We start from the raw sequence: 23,536 nt of genomic DNA, 5'->3' as shown, positions 1-23,536 counted from the left end.
ATTGACAAAAGTTAATAAAGACTAGAGGGAAAAAAAGTCATACAAATGTGTAGAATCATTCCATGGAAAAGCTTAAATTATGATTAAATCTCTTCAATTTGGGAAAAAATAATAACTGACAGTTGAAGAATTAGTGTAAGATACAGGGTAAAATAAGTACAACATTCCAACAGCCAAATGCAACAATACGTAAGAATTTCTCTTAATGTATAGAAGCTTGCAGTAATACATAGACCAGATTAATAAAATAATTAAACCCTGTCCTGTTTGAACAGATCCATTGTCTTGTACATTAAAAGAAATAAGTAGCATCTGCCAAAGTCAATGTGTGGGGTTTTTTCCTAAAAATAGAACTTACTCACCAAGGATGGGGAAGAGCTTTGTTAAATGTTCAGCACTCTGTAAGCCTCACTTCAGGATAGTTAAGTTTCTGATCTCAGGATAAGCTTTTCTCTTTTCACTGATACTTCCTGAGTTGGATTTGTACTATTTTTTCAGTTACACTTATAAATTCTTAATCATGTCATAGTGCACAAGGCACATAAGGCACCTACCTGCCAAACACAGGGGCAGTCTTTTCCCTCCGGATAATGATATATAAAATATATGACAGCTCAATTTCTCTTAATAGGTACAGTATCTGCTAAGAAAAGAAAATATGTATACTGAGCCAATTCTATCAGTGCTTACTTCCAAGTTGAGATCCTGGTTCTGGAGCACTTAGGCGTATTCTTAAATCTTGATTTCAGCAGTTACCTTGAAGAGGTATATCTGAGTGCTAATAAGAATTGACCCATTAAAGCCTGGGTTGCTACACATATAGTCAGAATTGGGTTCTGAAACCATTGGTAGAAACAGAACTTTACACAGTCATCTTGCCCTGCATCATCTGTTGCTGTATGTTGCTTAATTTTTTTCTGATACTGTGAAAATGTATATATTACTTAGCTGCATGGTTAGGGACAAGGACTCTAATGCAGAAAATGGGAAAATGCCTGCCTAACAGTTTGAGAAAATTCTGTAGTGTACAACAAGTGAATATCTTACTGTAGAATAAAAGGCAATTTTTCATGTTTAATTCGTAACTCTTTGGCAGACTTCTAGTTTTGAGAAGTTGAAAATGTGGCATTCTTGTAAAGCCTGTTATACCACATGTCTCTTTCTTATTTGGTCTTTTTTTTTTCTTTTTCTGAACCACATGTCTTTTGAAACTATACTGTGAATTTCTACAGATAGTGTTTAGAACATAATAGGTGTATATTGGAGATGAGTGACCGCTTGCATCTCGGTATCAGATTTTAAAGACTGTCCTGTCTGTTCCAGAGCGACACGTTCAAAGCAGAATTGGTTTACCACTTCTTTCCATGGAGGTGGATGAGCTGAGTCATGTGAGGCTTATGGTGTGGGAATTTCAAATGAGATTTTGAAACCCAAGAGAGTGATGCCAGCTGAGGAGCTAGACTCTAGCTCCTGTCTGCTTTGTGGGAAATACAAACTGCAGATCCTGGTTTTTGAAGAGAGAGTATTTGTTGCACTAGCCTTTCCAAAAATGGCTCTTTGCTCCAACTTTTAGGCAGTTTGCATCCAGCTGCTGCCCTCTGTGCTGCAATGGCTGCTGTCTGCATATGTGCATATGCTTCTGTGAATTGGTTTATTTTTAAATGAAAAGTGGTCTGTGCTCATAATATTCCAATATCTTGGCTTAAATCTCAATCTGTGAAAAATGCAGGCATTTTACTAATCAGTTTTAATCCTGTGTGCTGCATTTTTTTTAAACTTAACTGTCTATTCTAAAACTCTTTGTCTGTTTCATGCAGTACTTGTTTAGTCTTTTTTGTGTAATTTAACTGTTAAATTTAGGCACGGAGAATTGCATGTTATGTTTTGAAAAATTGGTTCCCCGTGAAATTGGGATTAGAAAAAATGTGCTTTGCTACAGTGAAACTGATCTTAAGACTTGCTCAGAACTCCAGAAAAAAAAAAAAATCACTTGTTGAGAAAAGATTAGTAATTCGCTAAAGTCAAATGAAATCATATAAATAATTGTAGAGTGTGTTCTTTTTGTTTGGTTGTTTTTTTGTTATTTTGGTTTTTTTTGTTTTTTTTTAATTGGCTTGCCTATTGAAATAGTCTTTAGCAGAAGTTTCACTGTATATTAAATGTATCACACTGTATACTGTATTGGCATGTGCGTGTGGTTTACATATGTGTAAATATAGTATTTGCACTTTAGGTCAGACTGGAGAAAATATACACACGTGTATTGTATGTTCTGCAAATGGCACACGATACAAACCTGATAACTTGTGCCCTTTATGTTTTGAGCATTATCATGCAAACGTCTTTTGCCAAAACTCACATTTTTTTCCTATTGCAGTTGAATGCACATTTGTCAGAATGTATTAATGCCCCAAGTACCTGTAGTTTTAAGCGTTATGGCTGCACTTTTCAGGTCAGTATATAACAATTATACTTCCCAATTGATGAAAGTCTGCAAATAGAACCTAACTCTTTGACGTGAAAGTTCTGGACTTCTCTAGTCTTGGTTAAGAAAAAGTCATCCAGTTGCACCGAGTGATTATGCAGCAGGTGTTTGGTTTTGCATTTTAAAAATAAAAAATATAAAAAGCCCACACGTTCCTGCAGTGGTTTGGGAGTTCAGTTATTAGGTACATCTTGTTGAAATAGGAAAATGATACATTTGAAGAATTTTTTAATTTAGACTAAGAGGAAAGTCACTTTTGTGCTTCAGAAAATAGACTAGTAACTTCACTTGTTTCTACGAAGTATTTATTTTCTTGAGCTAAGTATGTTTATATTTTCTCTCATTTGTGTGTTAATATTTTTATTAAGGTTAAACATAGGTTAGCACACTTAAAACGTATTTTTATGTGCATTCATATGTCTGTGTGCACATGGGTGTATAATCAAAGCATAGCATGATTTTTTTTTTTTTTTTTTAAAAGGGGGTTAGATTTTAATCCTGGCAATCCTGCAATATTTAAAAAAAAATTTAAAAAGCCAAACCTCAGAGTTTAGCCTAGTAGTATCATTCCAGTCTCTTCCAATATTCTGCTTCCTTTACCACATATCTTGGGGAATTTGGATGCTGATATAATGAAGAGATTAGTCAGGAAATTTCAGAAACTGCTGACAGGAAAAAAAATGAGTTTATCAGATAGTGTGATTCATGTCTTAGGCCATGATAACTTAAAGAGACAAGAACTGTAAGCAGCAACACTTCTCAATAAACTATTTCCTGCAGGTATTTCCAGGTTCTTAAATAACGAGCATTCATCATTTTAAGTGTTAACAGTAATGCTCTTAGTGGTAGAACTGATCAATGCTGTAACCCTGCCCACCGTTATGTCGTATGTATTGCCATTCATTTTATGTATGTATATGTGTGCATATATGTACATATATCCACATATATATTTTTAGTATTTTATATAGAGTACATACTTTGAGGATCATTGAAACCCTTTTAGTTGCTTTGCAGCATATCTACCATCAAAGCTAATATACTCTGCATTGCAGAGCACTTACTGTGTAAGTAGGTGTAATGCAACACAATACAAATAAAGTAATATGGTCTGCATCTTATGTACTCTGTATATGATCTATGTGTGTTCTGTAAACTTTCTATATAGTGGATATTTGTAACAGCATTTATAGGTTGTGCAGAGGCAGCATATCCAAGTATCATAGAGCAATCTTAGGATGACAAACTAGGCATTGTAATATCTCTCAAAGTAGTTTATAAAGCTGGCAGTTTCCAGTGATGATGAATTTATCTTAAATATTTGTCTTTAATACTCAACTGAGGGAGAATTTAATGCTTATAAAACTGTTCATGAAATACAACAGAAGTTTTAAATTACGGTTTGGGGAATTGGACATTTTAGGTTTTGTATGACTCAAGAGTTTTATTGTGCTTTATTTTGTGTAAAGCTACACAGAAGACTCTAAAATACAATTCATTTCGTAAATTTTGTTCATCTTTATTATTTCTGACGTATCAAGCACACTGGATGGAGATATATGGCAGTTGTATAAAACACTTCCTATATTAAATGTATTCCTGACTTTTGTAAATTCCCAAGTAGATTTCCCTTCTCTCTACAGTTCTGCAACATGCATCCGTGAACCAAAATATGTAGTGTTGGTTCGATGTCTTGATATACTCTTTCTTTGTAGGTTTAAAAGAAGTGGAATTGGCTAAAATGTATAAATTCTTTGTTGTCACAGGGAACAAACCAACAAATTAAAGCACATGAAGCCAGCTCAGCAGTGCAGCATGTTAACTTATTGAAAGAGTGGAGCAATGCTCTAGAAAATAAGGTATATCTTCTACTCACTTCTAATTTTCATTGATTTCTTTAAATCATATAAAAGTACTGGAAGAAACGCTTTTTTCCCCTCTGTTTAACAGCTGTTCAACAGTACAGCTAAAGCACTAGTAGGCTCCAGAAGCAATCAAGCCATTTAGCATATGTGGTACCTTTGTTACAATAAAATGCTGTGAGAAACTTGGCTTCGCAACCCCATATACAATTTTCCTCATTGGTAACTTAATTAAAACATTTTCTTCACATAGATAAACAGCACAGTAGTAAATTTCCTCTCTGAGCTGCCTTTTTACAAAAGGGAGGGTTCAGAAAGCTATGGCAGCGCTGTGAGCTATGTTTTTGTTACTTCGGTATTTTTCCAGAGATAACCAACCACTTTTTTACATGGTATTTCTGATAATATTTTTTTATTTATTTTTGTTCTTGCTCTCCAAACTTAATGACCTGCAAAGGTTAATTAAATTAAATATACTGTAACTCATGGGCACGATGATTTCTGCTTTAGTGCTAGACCAGAATGAAGTTCATGTTGCAGTGCTTTCTTGGGACTCCTGGTTTTAGATTGTTTGGGATTTGGGAGATGCTGGAAATTGTATTGGTATCAGCTACAATCTTGTGAGTCATTTGAATGACTTAAACATCTGTTTTGCAAGTAAGATTTAAGGCTTTGATTTAAAAATACGTATCAGAATAAATTGCTGTTTTTCTTAAATCTTTGAAAAAGTTTTACATAGCCACTAAATTAATGCTTCTGCTTTTTTTGGGGGGGGGGGGGAATCCGAGAATTCCTAAACTATTCTACAAATGCAGGCAGGAGAGTCAGGAGCCCCTTCAGATTTTTCTAGAATGAGATAAATAAGAGTAACAATTCCAGTGTAAGCTCAGTGGCAGTTATGGTATGTGTGGCTTGTGACTTCTGTCATCTCACAGCAGACCGCCAGCTTGAGTTTAGCAAACTCTGTCTAGAAAGCATATTCCCTTCTTGGCCTCCAGTGATCTCTCATGCATGGGTTTCCAGCAAGGTCCTGCAGCTGCAGGAAGCAGTTTGTTTTAAAGCAGAAGTTAACAGGGACAGCAAATGGTGGTTTTCGTCCCTGGACTGCTTGTTTTTGAACATGAAGCCCTATAAGGAAACCATTGAACCTGGGAGAGGTCTAGTGTAGTTTTATTAGATAGAATTTTTACTACAAGTGTTAAGTCTTAGTCTGATGATCAATAACAATACTTCAGTTTGCTTTTGTACTTGAATCTCTTTGTTAATGTAGGAACTGTACATTTTTCAATTTTAACAGATACAAATTCATATCCTTCATTCTTTTTTCATTAGTCTGATTAAAACTATACAATTTATTTTACATCATAGGAAAAGATGATGTTCCCTGTGACTTCCAGAATAGATCATGTTCTGCCTTTTGTCAGTGTCCTGAGAGGTGCTTTGTCATTTAAAAAATGCCCAGCAGTTCTATGTTTGTCTCTTATAGAGCTAAGAGAATATACACTTTACTACTCTTTTATGTTCAAATTTTGTTTTAACTTTCATTTAGGACATAACTGCTTATCATTGTTTGTCCTTTTTTTTTTCTTTCTTTCTTTTCACTTCCTGCTTTGTAGACTTCTTCCTATTCATAATAAAGAGTTGAATCACTGGAAATCCCAAGACCGTGCCAAGTTACCAGAATAGCTAACCGCATATCATATGTCAGTGACTTTATTCTAGACAAGGGTAACAAAATGATTTGTAACTTCATTGTTGTTCTCTTCTTTGAGAAAAAGTTAATCGATGCACTGAGGAACAACAGTGCAAAGTGAACTTAGCTGAGGAGTATCACAGAAATCTTGGCCCTGCTGAAGTCAGTGGAAGTCTTGTTGGTTTCTGTAGGGTCAAGCTTTTATTTGGGGTACTCGCTGTGATAAGCATAGAGGGGAAAGGAGAAGTCGCCTTCTCCCAGTCGCCATGTTCTTTAACAGTGCTTGTGGAGTATGCAAACCGAAAGTCTTCGGAGCTGCAAAGCTTGCGCTAAGTTACGAGTTTGGTATTTGAATGGTGCTGTTGGCAGAGTAGTAAGAGAAGGTCAGATGTAAAATCTTGAATCAAAACTTTGTGGGGCGAATTAAAATTTGGTGTTTTGTTCACTCTGTGATGGGACAGACTTGTAGACTGAACTCCCACGGGTTTTGTGATGTTGGAAATAATGACTTGAACGTAATTTTGTGGCTTTGTCACATTCTTCAAGAAATGTGTTACAAACGCATTTTTCTTTTTTCATATATGACTTAAATATGGGACTTGTCTGTTTTAATCCAGTTCTTTGTGGTGTAAGGGTTTCTTACATTCTTTTTTAGTAAGCAATAGCTTAATTTGAAAAACTGCTGAATAAGAGCATGCATTATCCTAGCAATATTTCAAATATGACAAGGAAGTAAAGGAAGCTAATTGATGTAGTTTGGAAAAAGATGGCGTGTTTCCTTTACCCTGTTTTTTTAACTCGAGTTCCAAAGACTTACGACAAATGCAATTAGGAAACTATATTTAGTGTTAAAGAGTTCTTATTCACAAACTACCACCAAACTACAATTACTGACTTAGCGAAACAGTTCTGTATGATTAAGGGCTGCAGGACATAATTCTATTTTTCTTGTGTTCTGTAGAACTGCGTGGAAAATACCAGTACAAGACAGGCCCATGTTTTATAACTTGTACAAAAATGGAAATGTAATGCTAGTGACACAAAGTGTAACTGCCTTATGATTGGGAGGCCTGGGGAGGAAATAATGAGAAAAGGGGAATGTAAAGATCACAATTAACTAAAGGACTCTGATTCATTAAGGAAAAGGAGAATGCCAAAAATTGAAGTGGCTACCCAGCAGATCTGAAATATGTGGGAGGCAGGGGTACTAGTTTAAATTTGAATTTGTTCTTGAAAATTTTCTCTAGTACTTAGGCATGCATTCCTTCAGCCTCAAGATTGTGTCTCTCTCTGCACTGGCAAAATTAGCTTTGTCTCATTTCTGTTGAGCCTCTTCTGCCAGCTTTTCCGTCTATAAAAGGCAGAACTAATGTGTCTGTGTATATGCACACATGCCATGCTGTATTGAAAAGCAGATATGCCTGTATATTATGGTGTAGCTATATTTTGGGGCCCCTGTCTGAACCTGCTGAATGCCTGTGGACTTTGGCAGTCCTTTGTCTAGTTGGGGCTAGTATAGAGATTGAAATTATTTGCCTTTTTAAACAGGCTAGCTTCTTGAGTCTAGGAATGCAGTGACACGTAAGTGATTCGACTGTGTCTGATTAGAAGGCAGTTAGGGTGGTAGAATTCTACAGTGATACCCACATCAGAGGTAAAAATGGCTTGACCTCAAACTAGCGTCTGTATTGGGGGTGGTGGTGGAGATTTTTTTGGGAACGTGAAGCATCCAAGTAATTGGTCTTAATGTGGAACGTTCATCAAGATTTTCTTGGGTCAGAAATGGTGCTGCTTGTTACCCGTATAAAGATCTATCTGTGGAACTAGTCAAGCATGTCCAAATGTCATTTTGTGTCAAGTGTTTTTCTTCTACATTTTTGCAGCTGATAATCTTGCCTGGGGAAAAATGAGATTCTTTTTTAAAAAGCAACCCACCACCACAAAGCAAGCCCCTTCCCCAAACCACATTGATGAACAGAGCACAAAATAGTGTGATGGAGAACATTTACTGTATTACTTTCATCCCCAAGGAGATACAATATATGATATTCTTCTAACAAGGCTCATGTTTTAAAATCAGAATGAGTCACTAATGAATGAATTCATAAAATGTCAATACAGAGAGAGAATATAATCTGCAGTCTGTAGCTCTTTAGTCTTTTCTACTAGTAGGCACCATTGGTTTTTTTTCTTCAAATGCATGGATCCCTTCTGTATTCACTCATTTCAGGAGTTTCCATCACCATCACGTTCTGTGAAGCCGAGCCAATCGCATGCAGATGATGTTTTTTCCTTAAATTTGCTATAGATCAGGATAGATTGGAGTAGGTGGGGAAGAGTAATGTTTCCCTTTCCTGACTAGCTTTTCTCTAGTATCCCTTCTGTGCAGGGCTCGAGTTCTCAACGCTGATCTAGAGCTAAATAGGTTCTTTCTTCCGAACTCCAAGCAACTCCCAAGTCAGTTAGTGGAAACCAGGAAACCCAGCTGTTAAATAACAAACTGAATAAAGAAAAGATTATGCTTAGACACAAGTCTTTTTGCTGTTTATGTATCCAATCTGCACTTTCATTAGCCAAAGTTATACCAATACCGTGCAGTGGAAGTGCAAAAGTAGCTATCAGAAGGTTGGGGTTTATTTATTTATTTGCAAGAGACGGAGAGAGGTTTGACTAGGATCTCATCCCTTTTGTGTGTGTAAGATAGTTTAAAACTAACAAAGTTATAGGTATTTTTAATACACTTTGGCAGGAGTAATTGTAGAATTTTTTCCAGGTGGCCTTGCTCCAGAATGAAAGTTTGGAAAAGAACAAGAGTATACAAACTTTACATAATCAGATTTGTAGCTTTGAAATAGAAATTGAAAGACAGAAGGAAATGCTGCGGAATAATGAATCTAAAATTCTTCATTTACAGGTAAGAAATTTAGAATCTCCCCATTAAAGCAGAAATGGTAGTAGCTTCTGTTCTGTGCCTTTACACTTGTGAAGTGAGGTGTTCTAATTAAAAAAGGGGGGGAAGAGTTTACCTTCTTATCAAGCTATTCTGATGATTCCCCCCCCCCCCCCTTCTGGTCAGTAGCTGGTTTGTTGTGTTTGTTGGACTAAGATACTTCTCTAAAACACTGCAGGTGCCAAGCCTATGTTAAAACAAAACCCCATGTTTTAAAAGGGAAAAGACTAAAAACAAAATTATAAATCTTATCTGAAAAATAATAATAATAATTTTTTCTTCTCTGCAAAAAAATAACTGCTTGAAGAACTACTGTCAAACTGGAGGACAAGATTAGCACCTTAAAACTGTCATATGTATGATGTATATTTATTTTCTACTTGCTGGTATTTTAAAAAATATTAATCATGAGTGAGATCAGTCTGGTGCAGAATTAATCCAAATGTAGTACAATGCATTTGAATACACTTTTTAAAACCCATGTTTCTGTTGTCCTTCTGAGGAAGACGTATCTAATTATTGCTTTGCCAGTAGGTCTGAGTTTCTTACTCTGTGGTCTGAATCATCTGGCCACAAGCCAGTGTCAAACTAGAAATTCTCTGGATGCGCTAGCGTGGTGCTTAGCTCGAGCTGAAATTCTTTGCTTTGCATTCAGAGCTGACTTGGAATGTGGATGCTGGGAATTTGCGTTAGCTTGCGTGATACTAACTCCAATTAAGGAAACCTCAGGAGATAGTTAGCAAGCTATTGTGAAGGTATCACTTACATGTTATTTTAGTATGTCTGCTGCTAGAATATCAGATACCTGCTTTAGCATCCAGCTTAAAGGAATGTAAATAAAAGTATCTTTTTCACTTACTATTCACTTCACACATTAAACTGCAAATGTTGATACTCAAGAAAGATATAAGTGTCCAAACTAGAGTATGGCTAAAATTCAAAGGGTAGCACATTCAAGAGCTCGGAACCTTGAGACCCTCTGAATGTTGGTTTATAAGGAAACCTTTAAGTTTGGCAACAGCAACATTTCTCCTTATAGCACTTATTTCTTTCCATGTTCTGTCTGTGTAGTAACTACTTTAGCCTGCCTTAGTCATTGTTATTTGTTCTGATGATAGTCTGGGATGTGGCTGCATGCTTACACAATATTGCATTCTGACACTGGGAAGCTAATCCTTTTATGTATTGATATTGCTGATTGAATCTACCAGGAGGTAAGTTAATTTGTAAGCCTGGGGTTTTTACACATGCTGTCTCAATAACCAGTGATGAGAGAAGAAATGGAAAAAAAACATAGAGCAGAGTTTTTTATGATTGTCTTGATGACAGATTGCAATATCTTTGATTTCCTCAAGCTCTAAGAGTGTTAGCAAAATCAATTTTCAAATAGTTTATGTTTAGAAAAAAACCCCCCACCATAACAAACCAAATATGGTTGGCAGATTGCAACAGGTGGCTTTTTGGTGGTGTTAAGTACTGGAGAGGATGTGTTTTGCTTGGGTTTTTTCCCTCCCTCCTCATTTTTCCTACTTTTTGCAAGCTATTTTAGTTGTTATTATAGAGCAAACTGATATACAGCTATTTCAACTTTATCCCTCCACATACTTCCTAGCTCAGTCAGGTTAAGGGCATCCTGGAAACAGAGCTCAATTTGTTTTTCCCTGGACAGTATGATTTAGCCTCCTTCTGTTGCCTACTAGGAGTTGAAGGAATTAGGTACCTGTTGTGAGCCATTCTTTTCCTGGGTTGCGTTGAGCAGCCACGGCTATACAAGAGCCACAGCTATTGCGAGGGTAGAACTAGCCAGTTTGGCTCTGGACGAGCATTATTTGCTTAGTCCCCCAAGGTCCTGTGCATGCTAGTAATTTCTAGTACAGTTTCAGTATTAGTTGTTGTGTAACCTTCTTTGGCTTGGGAACAGCTGTTTCACTGAGCACAACTGGCATCACCTGCATGGTGAGGCATTGAACACAACTCGTATAAATGCATCAAAGGTGTCTGGGCACTGGCTGGAACCTCAGCCTTGAGATGTTTTGGTTCAGATTGATTTTTCTATATACTAGAATATAGAAAAGGTCTCTAGGGAAAGTGTTTTTTACCAAGAGAGTATGTGATACTTTTTCAACTGCTGTCTTGTGGAAAGAAGCTTTCACATCCAGTATCCAGTCTTTCTTACAAGTATATGGAAGCATATTAGTAAGTTAAGTCTTAAGCTGAGTGTGGACCTGAAGTACTTCAAGGCAAAAGAAACAGTGACCTTATGAGTATAAAATTATTTGATTGGTAATACATTCCTTCAAAGGAGGAGGATATATGATTTGTTTTCCCCGACAAGTAGTACGTTTGGTTCCTTTTCTAGTCTGTTCTTCGGCTTTTCAGTTTTGCTCTGTCAGTTGCAATGGAAAGGTCCATTAGGAGCATCTGAGAGAACTGCAAATATAACTTTCTTCAGTTCCTCATGACATTTTCTAAATTTTTTTAGTAATAATAGTGCTAGAATTCTGGAAATTGTTTATTAGAAGTACCAAACAAAACCTAGATGAAAATCAACATCAAGAAGAGCCCTCAATGGTTTGCGAGGCATGTAACTCTGGATTAATGATCTGGAGAGGTCAGTTGCTGGAATAAAGAGTGCATGCAGAAAATTGATATCTACTTGAAAATTTATGAGTACAGTGTGAGACATCTGTGTGCTTTCTAATGGAATAATTAGAGAGAGTGAAATCTCCACTGCTGCGTTACATTCAGATTTAGTACATCAGTATCTCCCAGCATGAGGGAGGTTGACTCCCTGTAGGGTAAAAAGATAGAGGTCCCACTGCTTTTTAAAAACGGAATACAGGTCTATCTCTGATAATTCTGTATCTCTTGAATTGTCATGAAGTGGTAGAGGAGATAAAATACTACATGTTTGCTGACGTGTAGTAGAAGCATAGTAGAAGAATTGGTTGTGCGTGTACAAAGGTAGAATGTTGCACACAGGTTGATGGAGAGAAGCTGGTCCCTAGCATCAACTTCTAGTAAACTTCTCCTAAAAGAAGAGTAACTTGCAATTCTTCTGCATCTTTACCACTTTCCCAATGTATTTAAAAATGTATTTATTAATTTTGTTTGATACTGTGTTAGTGCCAAGAGGTCCCAGTTGGAAATTAGAGCATCTCTGTGTGAGGCATGGTACAAATCCACGACCATGTTACTGTTCTTGCCTTGGAGAGTTCCTGTTTTGTGTGAGTAGGCGAAAAAGATCGGACTTGGGCACACCTTGAGTTTACTTTTGCGTGTTAACTGTGAACTTATGGCCAAATTTTGTGGCTCTGCTATTACAATGTTCATTCAGGCCATTCCATGGTGTGTTTCCTTTTCTCTATATAGCTAAAGCCCTTCCCTGTTTTATTTTCTGATTACCATCAGTCCAAGTGAGAGGGTGTGACTGCTGTGGTAGCTGATGATTAGTACATCCAGGCCAGTTGCTTCATCTATTTAATGGGACCATGCCTCTGCATTTGTGATTCAGTTACACAGCTTTCCTTTGTAAAGTTGTAATTTTGCAAGGGAGATGCATAAGCTTATTTTAAAACACCAACACAGAAATAAATAGTTAATCTTGAAATATGTTAGATTACTCAGTGGTTTTGAGACACAACAAAATAAACCACTCTTAAACATGATTTGCTAGCTGGCTTATCAAATTGACAGCCTTCAATTAATTGTTACAGACTTTCAGTATAACTGAAACCACATGATTAAAAGCAAATGCCTAAAAGGGGAAATGAAGGTTGCATGAGGCAGAAGGGTTTTCCCCATCAGTGGGGAACATTGAATCCACATGGCTAACCAGAAGGCAAATGCAAAATAATTTTATTTTCTTGGTTTGTACTCAACTGCTACTTTTTTTCTTCAAGAAGTGAAAAATCATTTTTACACATGTTGGCACTATACAGTTAGATTTGGAATTTAACTGTAGGTGGTAGCAAAAGTAGTTTTTTGTCTCAAATATTTGTGTTATTTGAAATTCACAACTGAATATGGGGTTCTGGCTAAAATTCCTGCTAGTCCAAATTAGCTGTGATAACATAAAGTGCTTTGTATTTCTTGTATCAGATTTGAGGTAGACTGGGAAATATGTTCTCCTTTATGTTTGTGATACACTGAGGTGCTTGCAATGTCCCTCTTTTGGAGAATACCAACCTTTCTATGTATTTTTTTTTTCTTGAGTATTATATCTTATGCCTTTTCAAAACCAACTGGGTTGTTTTCCTTTGTTTTCTTAAAAAGATTCAACCAGCAAGCACCTTCAGGACACATGGCTTACTCAATTTAGGAAGTAAGGATGGGAATTTTAAAAGTGCTTAAGGGGTCAGAAGTGGTAGTTTTGCTTACACTCAGGAGGGCTTCTGCTATGGTTATGGGCACATAACAACTTAGGCTTTGGTAACTGGTTTATGTGAGCTTGGAGCTTGCTAATGCCGTGTATCTGCACATATACATACTCCTGCTCTATGTGTGCAAGAGTACTGGTGGTTTTTCTGGAGGGGTAAGTTATTTTGCTGTTACCCAATGATAAATGCATGCACCTGAGCAACCACTTGATTCACACCATCGGAAGTTGTTGTGGTGCCCATACTTTGGTGCTTAAGTACTCTGACACGAAACCCAACAAATACCAGCACATAATATCAATATAGAGATGTTGAGAACGTTGTTCTTGCATTGAAAGGTTTTTAAAAACAATTTGAGACAAGAGCACACTAACAATTCCTTTTTTTTTTTTTTAAATAATTGTGTTGATAATTCCGGTAGTGCTCTAATAATAATACCTATGCAGCACTAAAGATTTTTATAAGTGTTTTATAAATATTTGGGTTATTCCTCTAAATTTTCAAGGTTTGTGCTATTAAAATATTTGACCTAAATGAAACTTGTTTGTGTTGGAAATACATCTTATTATTGATATGTAGTCCTTGTTTAATTTGCACAAATTAATGTCTTTTTGTTATTTTAACTCATAACTTACTGTTTTATAAAGCGAGTGATAGACAGTCAAGCAGAGAAACTGAAAGAACTGGACAAAGAAATCCGTCCCTTCCGACAGAACTGGGAGGAGGCTGACAGCATGAAGAGCAGTGTGGAATCCCTCCAGAACAGAGTGACTGAGCTGGAAAGTGTTGATAAAACTGCAGGGCAAGGAGCTCGAAATACAAGTAAGTGTAAGCGCAATGGACCGAAGTACTCAGCAGTGCTGTCAAGAGAAAAATTACGTCACTTTGAATAGCACTGCCATTGTGAATTTTATGTGGAAGCATCAATAATGATGATTCTTCTGATTTTTTTTTAATAGGAAACTGTGTAATCCCTTTTATGATGTGGCATTGCTTCCATGCTGTTTCTTAGGCTTGATTCTTGTCTTTTGTTTTCTTGACTCTTGTCTTGGTTACAATGTTAGTTCATTATAAATAGTTTCTCAACTGATCTTTGACAGCTAATAGCTTTCAGCAGCTTCTTTAAATATAGTCTTGGTATGTTGACATGTCTTTTATTACTCTTCTCCCCCATGAATGGATCAACACGGTTATCTACCTGAAACCACCTGTCCTGATGTCTGTTAGAGGTATATTTGATCTAAAGAAAACTGAGATGTACTTAAGAATATGGTTATTGTGGTGCTTGCTGAATAAAGTGAAAACTGGAGTTTAGCAAGATAGTGTAGATCATATCTAAGTGTTTAAATGGTTAGGGCAAAGAACTTAATGGTTAAATAGATCCGTATAAACCAAACCTGACTTAGAAATTCATCTGCTTCTCAGTGTTATATGTTGCCAGTGTGCAAGGAGAAAGAGTAACCTTTTCATGTGAGGGAAAAAGGGACATTAAAACCAGCCCTCCCTCTGAACTAAGTGACCAGATAATGCAGAGCTAAGCTTGAATTTTCTGTTCTTTTATGATGAACTTCAGACAAGGTAACAGCATCACGCTTCTGAGACAAGTAGTGTCTGAGAAGAATATTTTGAGTGATCAGCAGTGCTTCTGAATTTCAGAGGGATTATGTAGGATGTGTGACCACTTCCAAGGTCTTCCCTGCTGATAGCAATCTACACATAACGCTGCCAAGTCTCCTCTCAAAAAATGGGAGCCTCTGTATTTGTATTGCTTAGTGACCAGGCAAAATTTATGTTGGATGATTTGAATGTTTGACTTTTATTGCATGTGTGATTAACACCCATGTTTGTAGAAGTCCCAGTTAACCTAGATACTAGCTGTCAAACAATTGTCTATGGAAATGGCTTCATCAGTGACCGAATGCATTTTGGTTCTTGGGGAAGAAAATGTTTTCATATACAACTGCAGCATTGGCAACTGATTTTTACAGTCTTTAGGAAAAAAACCACGCTTCTCTCACCCTCGTCCTTTCTGATTTCTAACAGGCCTGCTAGAGACACAGCTGAGCAGACATGATCAGATGCTGAGCGTTCATGATATTCGGCTGGCTGACATGGACCTCCGATTCCAAGTTTTAGAAACTGCCAGTTACAACGGAGTATTAATTTGGAAAATTCGAGATTATAAACGTCGGAAGCAAGAGGCAGTCATGGGGAAGACTCTGTCCTTGTACAGCCAACCCTTTTATACTGGATACTTTGGCTACAAGATGTGTGCCAGAGTTTACCTTAATGGAGATGGCATGGGAAAGGGGACGCACTTGTCGCTGTTCTTTGTCATAATGCGTGGAGAATACGATGCTTTGCTTCCTTGGCCGTTTAAACAGAAAGTGACTCTCATGCTAATGGATCAGGGACCGTCTCGACGCCACTTAGGAGATGCTTTCAAGCCAGATCCAAACAGCAGCAGTTTCAAGAAGCCAACTGGAGAAATGAACATTGCATCTGGCTGCCCAGTCTTTGTGGCTCAAACTGTTCTAGAGAATGGAACGTATATTAAAGATGATACTATTTTTATTAAAGTCATAGTGGATACATCGGATCTACCAGACCCCTGACATACAACGGGGGAGGCGGATTAAACAGAAGACAACTCCGTTTGGGGGTTTTATATCAGTTTGTCTTCAATCAGAGGTCCTAAAGCTCACAGAACCACCTTGTGGAACAGACGGAAGAGTTTGAAGGCATAACTGCATAGGGTCCAATTGCGAAAGTAGCAACACATTAAGAAATCATACCATGGTATATTTTTTAATAGAACTAGCAACACTTAAGCTCTGAAGAATCACTTATCCCTCATGAGGATAATGATTATGGTCAGAGAGGATTTTTTTTTTTAACTTATTAATGATCTAGTCAATTGGAGGTGAAAAGACATATACAGTATGTGCTGAATAAATTACTGACTTTTATTTCTTTAAGCTAGAATACAAAAACAAAAAAAAAACTTCACACGTGGGCTAGCTGGAAATTGTCAGCATGTTAAAAGAAGAAATGATGAAGTAATGTTGCAATTATGATATTATTTGAAAAACTGAGGTGCAATCTTGTCTGAAATATAGTATATTGTCTTTTTAAGGCCTCATCTGGTCTCTGTTTTAATAATTACTTTGTCAGAAGATCTTGGAAAAGTATCCATGTCTTCTCAAAAGTATTTGAATCAAAATCATATTTTTATTTAAAGTTCTATTGTTACAGAAAACATTTTATTTTAAAACTGTTGATAGACTGATATTTCTTGGAAGAAAAATAGAAGATATCAAACACTGGTTATCACTTGTGATAGGAAAAAAAACTATTCAATTCTGTTATTTCTCTTTAGAAATGTAAACCTACAATATATGTCGTAGTTAATGACACTATTTCAAAATTAAGGAAAAATCACTCATGGATGCTGTGCATCATTATCAGATTTATAATTGTTTTCACCCTAAAATAGGGCATTTGTTGAACTTTGGAGTTCTAAACGGAATCCTGTACATTTTTTAAAGTTCTGCCCCATGCTTTCCAATCAAGCTATATATGTTGCACATTATGCTGTCAGCAGTATATAGTATTTTCAGTATTGGGGAGGAGGATTAGTGCTGAAAAAAGCCTCTGTGTTTGTTCTGTAGTAGCAGCCATTGCTTCTTAAGGACAAATCAGCAATGTCTTAATACAGTGATGGTGGCTTGCATGCATACATGTGCCTTAGATGTGCTGTGCTGCTTATAAACCATAGCTTTTTATTCAGATTAATTCTGATATCTGAAATGGTAGTTTAATTGGACTTCAGGCATAATGTTTAGCCTTGTCTTCAGAGCCCTTGTACCTTGTGATGTACAAAATAGAAGCCAAAGCCCATTTCTTTAGCTTCTGGGGCTTCTGTGACTTGGCCATGGTGGAATCCATCTCATTCAGGTGCCAAAACGTTATGCTCAGTGCTCCTATGGAGCTTGGACTGTACAGTCTCCATGGCCACTGTGAAGGCGGGCGACATTTTTCCTCTAATGCCTGTGGCTGTAAGGTGGCATCACTTGAAACGGACCCATCTGAGAACTCTGTGGGGCTGTGAATGTGTACACTCATGACAGCTTTTCATGACAGACAAGCATCCTAACAGGGAATGCACGGGCTTCTTTCTGGTGACAGCCTGAACTGTAGTGGAAAGCATTTGCTAGCCCTGAAACATGCTGATTGCAACCTGCTGTGTTCATCTGCTTCTCTTTAATAGCCTGTGACAAGCAAGTCTAGCGACATAGCCTGGCTGCAGTGCTCTTTAAAATCCAAGAGCTGCTTAAGCAGAGCAGACTTGCACCACTGTGTTTTTAGCCTTCGTGGGCTTGAAAGAAAACCTTGCATCTCAGCCTTTAATGTCAGTTTGTATTGGTTTTCTGCTTTTTGAGGCATAGTCACAATTTCTGTCTAAGGTGCAGTTGAATTCATGCCTTTGTATTTCAGCTTGTCTTTGCCGTTGTCTTTTTTGGCTGTGCCTTCACACACAGTGCCTGCAAGAAGTATTTATGAATATACAGTGCATGCTAAGTGGTCTTCATGGGTTTTCCAGGCACCTGCTAGAATACTGCCTGCTGCTGACCGTCGCAACTGTCAGCAGCAACTTGTCTTCCTTTTCTTGCCTTCCATTGTCCAGGTACTGTACTCCCTTTATGGTACGTAGCTGTCAACAGGTGCAAGCTCAAATATGGAGGCATGTGCTAGCATCTGATTTCTAGCACGGAAGGAGGACGTTCTGCACAAGAGAAGTATCTATAGATATACCCGCATCTATATCTCTAGATATAATTATACAGCACTTGCAGTTTTATGCAGGCTGCGTAAGCAAACCCATCACTTACGCTTTAGGGCGAAGGTTCGCTCAACTTGTGTCATTTCAATAATTGTGAATGTAGGCAGCTGAGCTTTTGTGTTTGTGCATTACAGAATTTTACTGAAAACAGGATTCCCAAGTGGAAATGTCCAAAGGACTCTCCTCCCATTGCTAATGCATGTCTTGTAAACTTAAAAGAAACCGTTTGGCCATCTCAAAACAGTTTATATCCTGTTTCGATCTGGGACTTGGAGGAGATTTCTAGCATAAGCAGGGCCCAGCATATTCTGCAGATTTGTGACTACAGTTTCCAACTCCTGTGACAGAATTGCGCTTCTAAATCCAGGCTCTTTAAAAGAGGAGGAAAAAAGTGTTTCCAGCCTTTGTGATTGAAAGAGGACTTTGAAACATGCGAAAAGTGTAAACTAATAGGGAAGTCTTCCTGAGTCTGCACACAGCCTAAACTAGTAGCTTTAAGAGATCTGAATATCTCCTCTTAGTGGGATATTGACTCAGAAACTTCATAGAGAAGTTTAAATATGAACACTGCTAACTATATTAATGCCGATCACTGTAGCAGAAACATCAGTCACTGTTGTATTTCACAGATCTCTATGCTGCTTTTCACATCTCCCAAGTGCCAAAAGCACCAGCTGCCAGAATCTTCAGCTTCACTTGGGCAGCTTTTATAATGCAGTAATGTGCTATCAATATAAAAATATTTTTGCATATATGCTTTTTATCACAGTTAATAAAATGGAGGCCTACTGCACTTATTTTTTAAAACTACATGAAGCTGCCAGAGAATTTCCAGTTTGCCAACCCTGCGTACTGTGAAATCCAGGATCTTGCTACACAAATGTAAACACCGCCTGCTGTGGAATACCTGAAGCCTTGACTGTAACACCCCTTTCTCCGCAGAACTCGCGGGCCATCTCTGTAGAGTTCTTACTGTGTACATAGAAATCGGTTTCCTCTGCTTTCCAGCAAGGAGTATGTAGCATTTTGTGAAAACAAGGCCACTGTATATTCTCTAAATTGAAAGGAAAAGATACCTGGTGCTTTACTCAACACTTTAAATTATTTAAACTTTTTCTCTTATCACTGAAATGCCCTTTATCCTTTTTCCTGTATGTTCCTGACCCAGATATCCAAAGTTTTCTAGGGAGTGTCTGTTTAAAGTGATTCAGGGGGCAACAGTCTGCCCCCACGTATACTCTGGAATCCCGGCCAACTCCTGTGGTGTGCTGTTACAGCAGGGGGTCCCAGACTATTTGCATTACTTTGAACAGAGTTTCTTCAAGGGAACCTTTTTTTTCCTCTGCTTAGTAATTCTTAGCAGCACACAGCTGAAGTCTCTCGCTGGTATTCTTTCTTAACGATGGCGCTCAGAGTTACCTACAAGCCTCTTCTGTTTCCAGCTTTCTCTAGGGAGATTCCAGTGTGTGACAATCTGGATGTTGCCCTTTTTGTACGCTCTTCAGCACAGGGTGAGTGCACCTGTTACCTAGAAAGTCTTGAATTCTAAACAGGATGAAACTATACGAGTGTTTAAAGACCAACGTGCGATTATGATGCATGACCATGCCTGCATTACTTCTCTGATCTAATTAAAGGGGTCTTGTTTCAGTTACTGTCTACATGGTACACCTTCAACTGCTGACTTACAATATGCAACGTTGATTTCAGCCTTGTACTGTAAATGTTGTTCTTCACAAAGAGAATGTGCAATAGGAAAAGGGGAGGATGGGTGGCATAATTTTGATGGGGGGAAAAAAAAATGTGGGTAACATGCTAGCTTTCTTATAAATACGAAATACAGTTTATTTCCTTTTCCCGTGGGTTTTCCTGCTTGGAAAAGGAAAGTTGAAGATATGTGCCTGTTTCTGTGCCTGGTGAATTTCTCAAATGCAAAGATAATAGAGATTTGTGTTAGTTGTAATTTAAGTGTTGAACCCATGAACGTTAGGTTGTGATTGTATCGCTCGTGTTTCTCGGCTTGCCACGATTATGGCTTGTTGAGATGGAGTTTAAAAGCTACCACCTATTTGTATCTGTATTCCATCACGTGGGATAGGCATTTCACCAACAATGCAGGGTTTCTGTTGTTTTGTTTTGTTTTTAAAACACTGGTGCTGTTTGGTCCAAGACAGAGAAGCACGTAGGGAGTGACAAGAAGAGTTGGCTGCACCACAGAAGATGAAAAGCGTGATGGCAGTATTGATGCCTTGATATGATTTAACTATGCAAATATACAAATAGGTGAGGGGGGGGAATTCTTGGGTTGCATATCTAATCTCTTAGTTTTTGCTCTGTAAATTACTCGTATGTGTGTAGGTACATACATATTACACACAGACATGCATGCACATATATATGCAAAGTCTTTTCTTTACGTAGAAGTGATGAAACAAAACCCTTTCCTCCAAGTTATACTTGATCAAGTGGTGCAAATATAACTTGCTGCTGCTAAGGGAGGATCTTGGCTAAGGGCAAACTTTGGATTCACATCTTCCAGGTTTGAAGACCTGTATATAGCAAACAGTTTGTTTAGCCTTTCTGAAGACCTTGGAATGTCATCTAGGACGCATGTCCTTCCTCGTACTCCGCTAATTTGGAGATTCCTGTATTTTAAACAAACATAGTGATGGGCAACTTGTTAATTGCAAATTCTGTCCTTTAATTTGGGAACAAAAGGTAATGAAAAGCAGCTGGACCTCTTGCTGGAATTCCTATCCTGTCAGTCAATACCTCTGTATTCTGGTTGACCTAGAAATCATAGCTACCGCAATAAAAGTGATTGGTTCAGGAATTCAGTCTGAGAGTAGTTTGTAGTGCTGTGTACAGTGTAGTAAGCACTTTGCATCTGCAAACATGTTCTTCTAGCAAGTGCTAGTTGTCTTTTCTAGAAGAAGAAAATCAAGGATGAGGTGTGAAGTGACGTACCCAGAGTCATGAAAGGAATCTCCTGGAGCCGGGACTGAATGAGAGGTTCCAGTTCCCTAGTGTTATCCTCAAATCACTATGTTTTACTCTTTAAATAAGTTTGTCCCTTTAGAGGAACCAAAAAACAAGTTGACATACCTTAAAGACCCACATCAGGACAGTAAGGGCTATAATTAAACATACAAGCTGTCTTGATTTGGGGTTGTATGGTAGCCCAGATGTTGCTCACTACGTGCCAGTGCTTTGCACAGCCTGCAGAGCGGAAGGCCAGCGCAATGTGTCCGTGTGAGTAATAGCAGCAAATCTGTGTCCTGCTGTTTGTTCAGAATCGCCCAACAAAATAATTCTCATTTGATGCTCCTCTTAACTGAGGAGGGAGAATGCCATTTTAAAGTGAATTAATCTTTGTTCTACCAGCCTGTAGCGTGACTGACCATTTCTTTCTTGTGGGGCTTTTTCCCATTTTCTTTTCTTTACACCAAAATAAGGAGGGCTTAATTGTTCTTTCCTGCCTCTTAATCCAGGCCTTTGCTGAGAAACACCAGATAGGAAGGTTGTGGAAAACTTTGGACTGCTGATTCAGGGACATCCTCTTAAGATTTAGAAGAGTAGAGATATACAACACATAAGGGATCTGACTATTCCTATTTCTCTTCTAATTTATGGTCAAGACTGCAGCTTCTGTCTTCCATTTCATGATCTTAGTGTAGATAGTAGGCTGTGTTTGTTTAGTTTTTTTCCCTCCAAGTTAGGATTAGTTCCTTAGGGTTCCAATAAGTTCTAAATTTCACAGAGAAGCACCTGAACCAAAATCCTGGATCCAAACATCCCAGACTTGATGTGGAATTCAAATCTGGATCCCAACTCTGTGGCTTACTAACCTACCCATTTAGGGAAGGGTTTGTTGTCTCTACGTGGTGTTTGTGTTTTTGGTCCTTTGGAACTAAGCTTTTAATTTGGTTGCCAGTTCTGCAAGGACTTTTTAACTTCTTAGCAATGCCGGTGTTCACACGCTCCATTGCTGGCAGTGTGATGCGTAGTGATAAAATTTGACTCTGTCTAAGGGTTACTGAGATAAACCAGCATTATCATTCGTAAAGGTCATTTTCTTGCGTAGTGTTCTGAGCTTTGGATTTGAATATAGCTCACATCTGAAAGGACACATCTTCCAACTATGACCTGCGTCACTGGCAGAGAGTTGTATAATCTGTACTTGTGGAATGGGAAGGTACAAGCTTCCATCGTTGCTGATGCATCATGTGATTCACCTATTTTGTTTTTCTTATAGCTGTTGTTTGATTTAATATATTATTTTTCAGTTTTATAGGGGGGAAAAAAAAACAACAGGGGAAGTTCAGGATTTTTTCTACAAGGTATAAAACTCCAATGATTTAGTGGTGACTAGAGAGCTGTGAAAAATACCCCATTAGGAGATGATGGGCTAAATGTAGGTCCATTTCTCTTAGACAAGTAGGATAACCTTTAAGACGCATGGAACAACGTAATAATCGGGAAAACTCAAGCTGACATTTGTTTCCAAGAAATTCTGTAAGAAATATCTATGGAAAAGACATCAGTGATCAAGAATGATGTACAAATTAACGTGTTTGAAACTTGTGTATCCATTTCTTTAATCTCATACTCTTCAGTGAACGGTACACTTGTGTTCAGTTTTATGATCAAAAACAAAGACCAAAGAAGGCCAACCTCATTTGATTGTGTATATTCTGCCTGTCTTAATATCAATAGCTGTAAGGATACAGTGCAAGTGATCTGGTAACCAGTGGTTCTCGTCCTTTTCTTTTAGGGGGAAAAAACAACTTTGAAATGTATAATTTATTGCTCAGCAATAACCATGTTGTTAAAATAATAATAATAAGAATAATAAAAAAAAAGGAATTAGCAACATGTCTTAATTTCCCAATAGCATTATTATATGTTGTATTTCAGTTTATTGTATATTGTGTTTTTGTATTTATTTGTGTTTGGAGGTCTTGCTATGTCTTTTTGTGTTTAAATGCTAATAAACAAGGACAGTGTGTAAGAGTTAGAATGCAAAACTCTGAAATGCTAAACTGTGTTATTAAAGGAAAAATAAATCTAAGTAGGAAATCATATTTTTTAAAAAAACCTGGTGTGTTGAATTTGAATGGCTGCTGTTGACTTGCAGATGGCCAAGGTGCATCCTTTCTCCTCTCTGAACCCACGGTACGTTGGCCGTTCAGTACTTTATGCTTACGCACCTGGTGGACCTTAATTGTGGCATTTCCCTTCCTCCTCACAGGAAATTTGCCATAACTTTTATCAGAGTCCTAGTTTCCATGTGATAATTCTGCTAGAATAAACGAGGCGATGGT

The 23,536-nt window shown here is 37.7% G+C and overlaps 1 protein-coding gene across 11 annotated transcripts in view; it reads left to right on the top strand.

Moving 5' to 3' along the window:
- Positions 1-23,294, top strand: part of TRAF3 (TNF receptor associated factor 3) — a 73,303-nt gene extending 50,009 nt beyond the window's left edge. For 9 of the 11 annotated variants that reach the window (XM_075753494.1, XM_075753491.1, XM_075753492.1 and 6 more), the window contains 5 exons: positions 2,378-2,452; positions 4,252-4,344; positions 8,814-8,954; positions 14,017-14,191; positions 15,413-23,294. In XM_075753494.1, coding sequence (XP_075609609.1) covers positions 2,378-2,452; positions 4,252-4,344; positions 8,814-8,954; positions 14,017-14,191; positions 15,413-15,984 — 1,056 coding nt within the window. In that variant the 3' untranslated portion in view covers positions 15,985-23,294. The remainder of the gene's footprint in view (positions 1-2,377; positions 2,453-4,251; positions 4,345-8,813; positions 8,955-14,016; positions 14,192-15,412) is intronic. The other 2 variants (XM_075753498.1, XM_075753499.1) reach the window with 2 other exon arrangements.
- The last annotated feature ends 242 nt before the right edge of the window (positions 23,295-23,536 follow it).

The sequence above is a fragment of the Balearica regulorum genome, chromosome 5 (assembly GCF_011004875.1).
Source record: "Balearica regulorum gibbericeps isolate bBalReg1 chromosome 5, bBalReg1.pri, whole genome shotgun sequence".
NCBI lineage: Eukaryota > Metazoa > Chordata > Aves > Gruiformes > Gruidae > Balearica > Balearica regulorum.
This window is presented reverse-complemented; position numbering and strand designations above follow the sequence as displayed.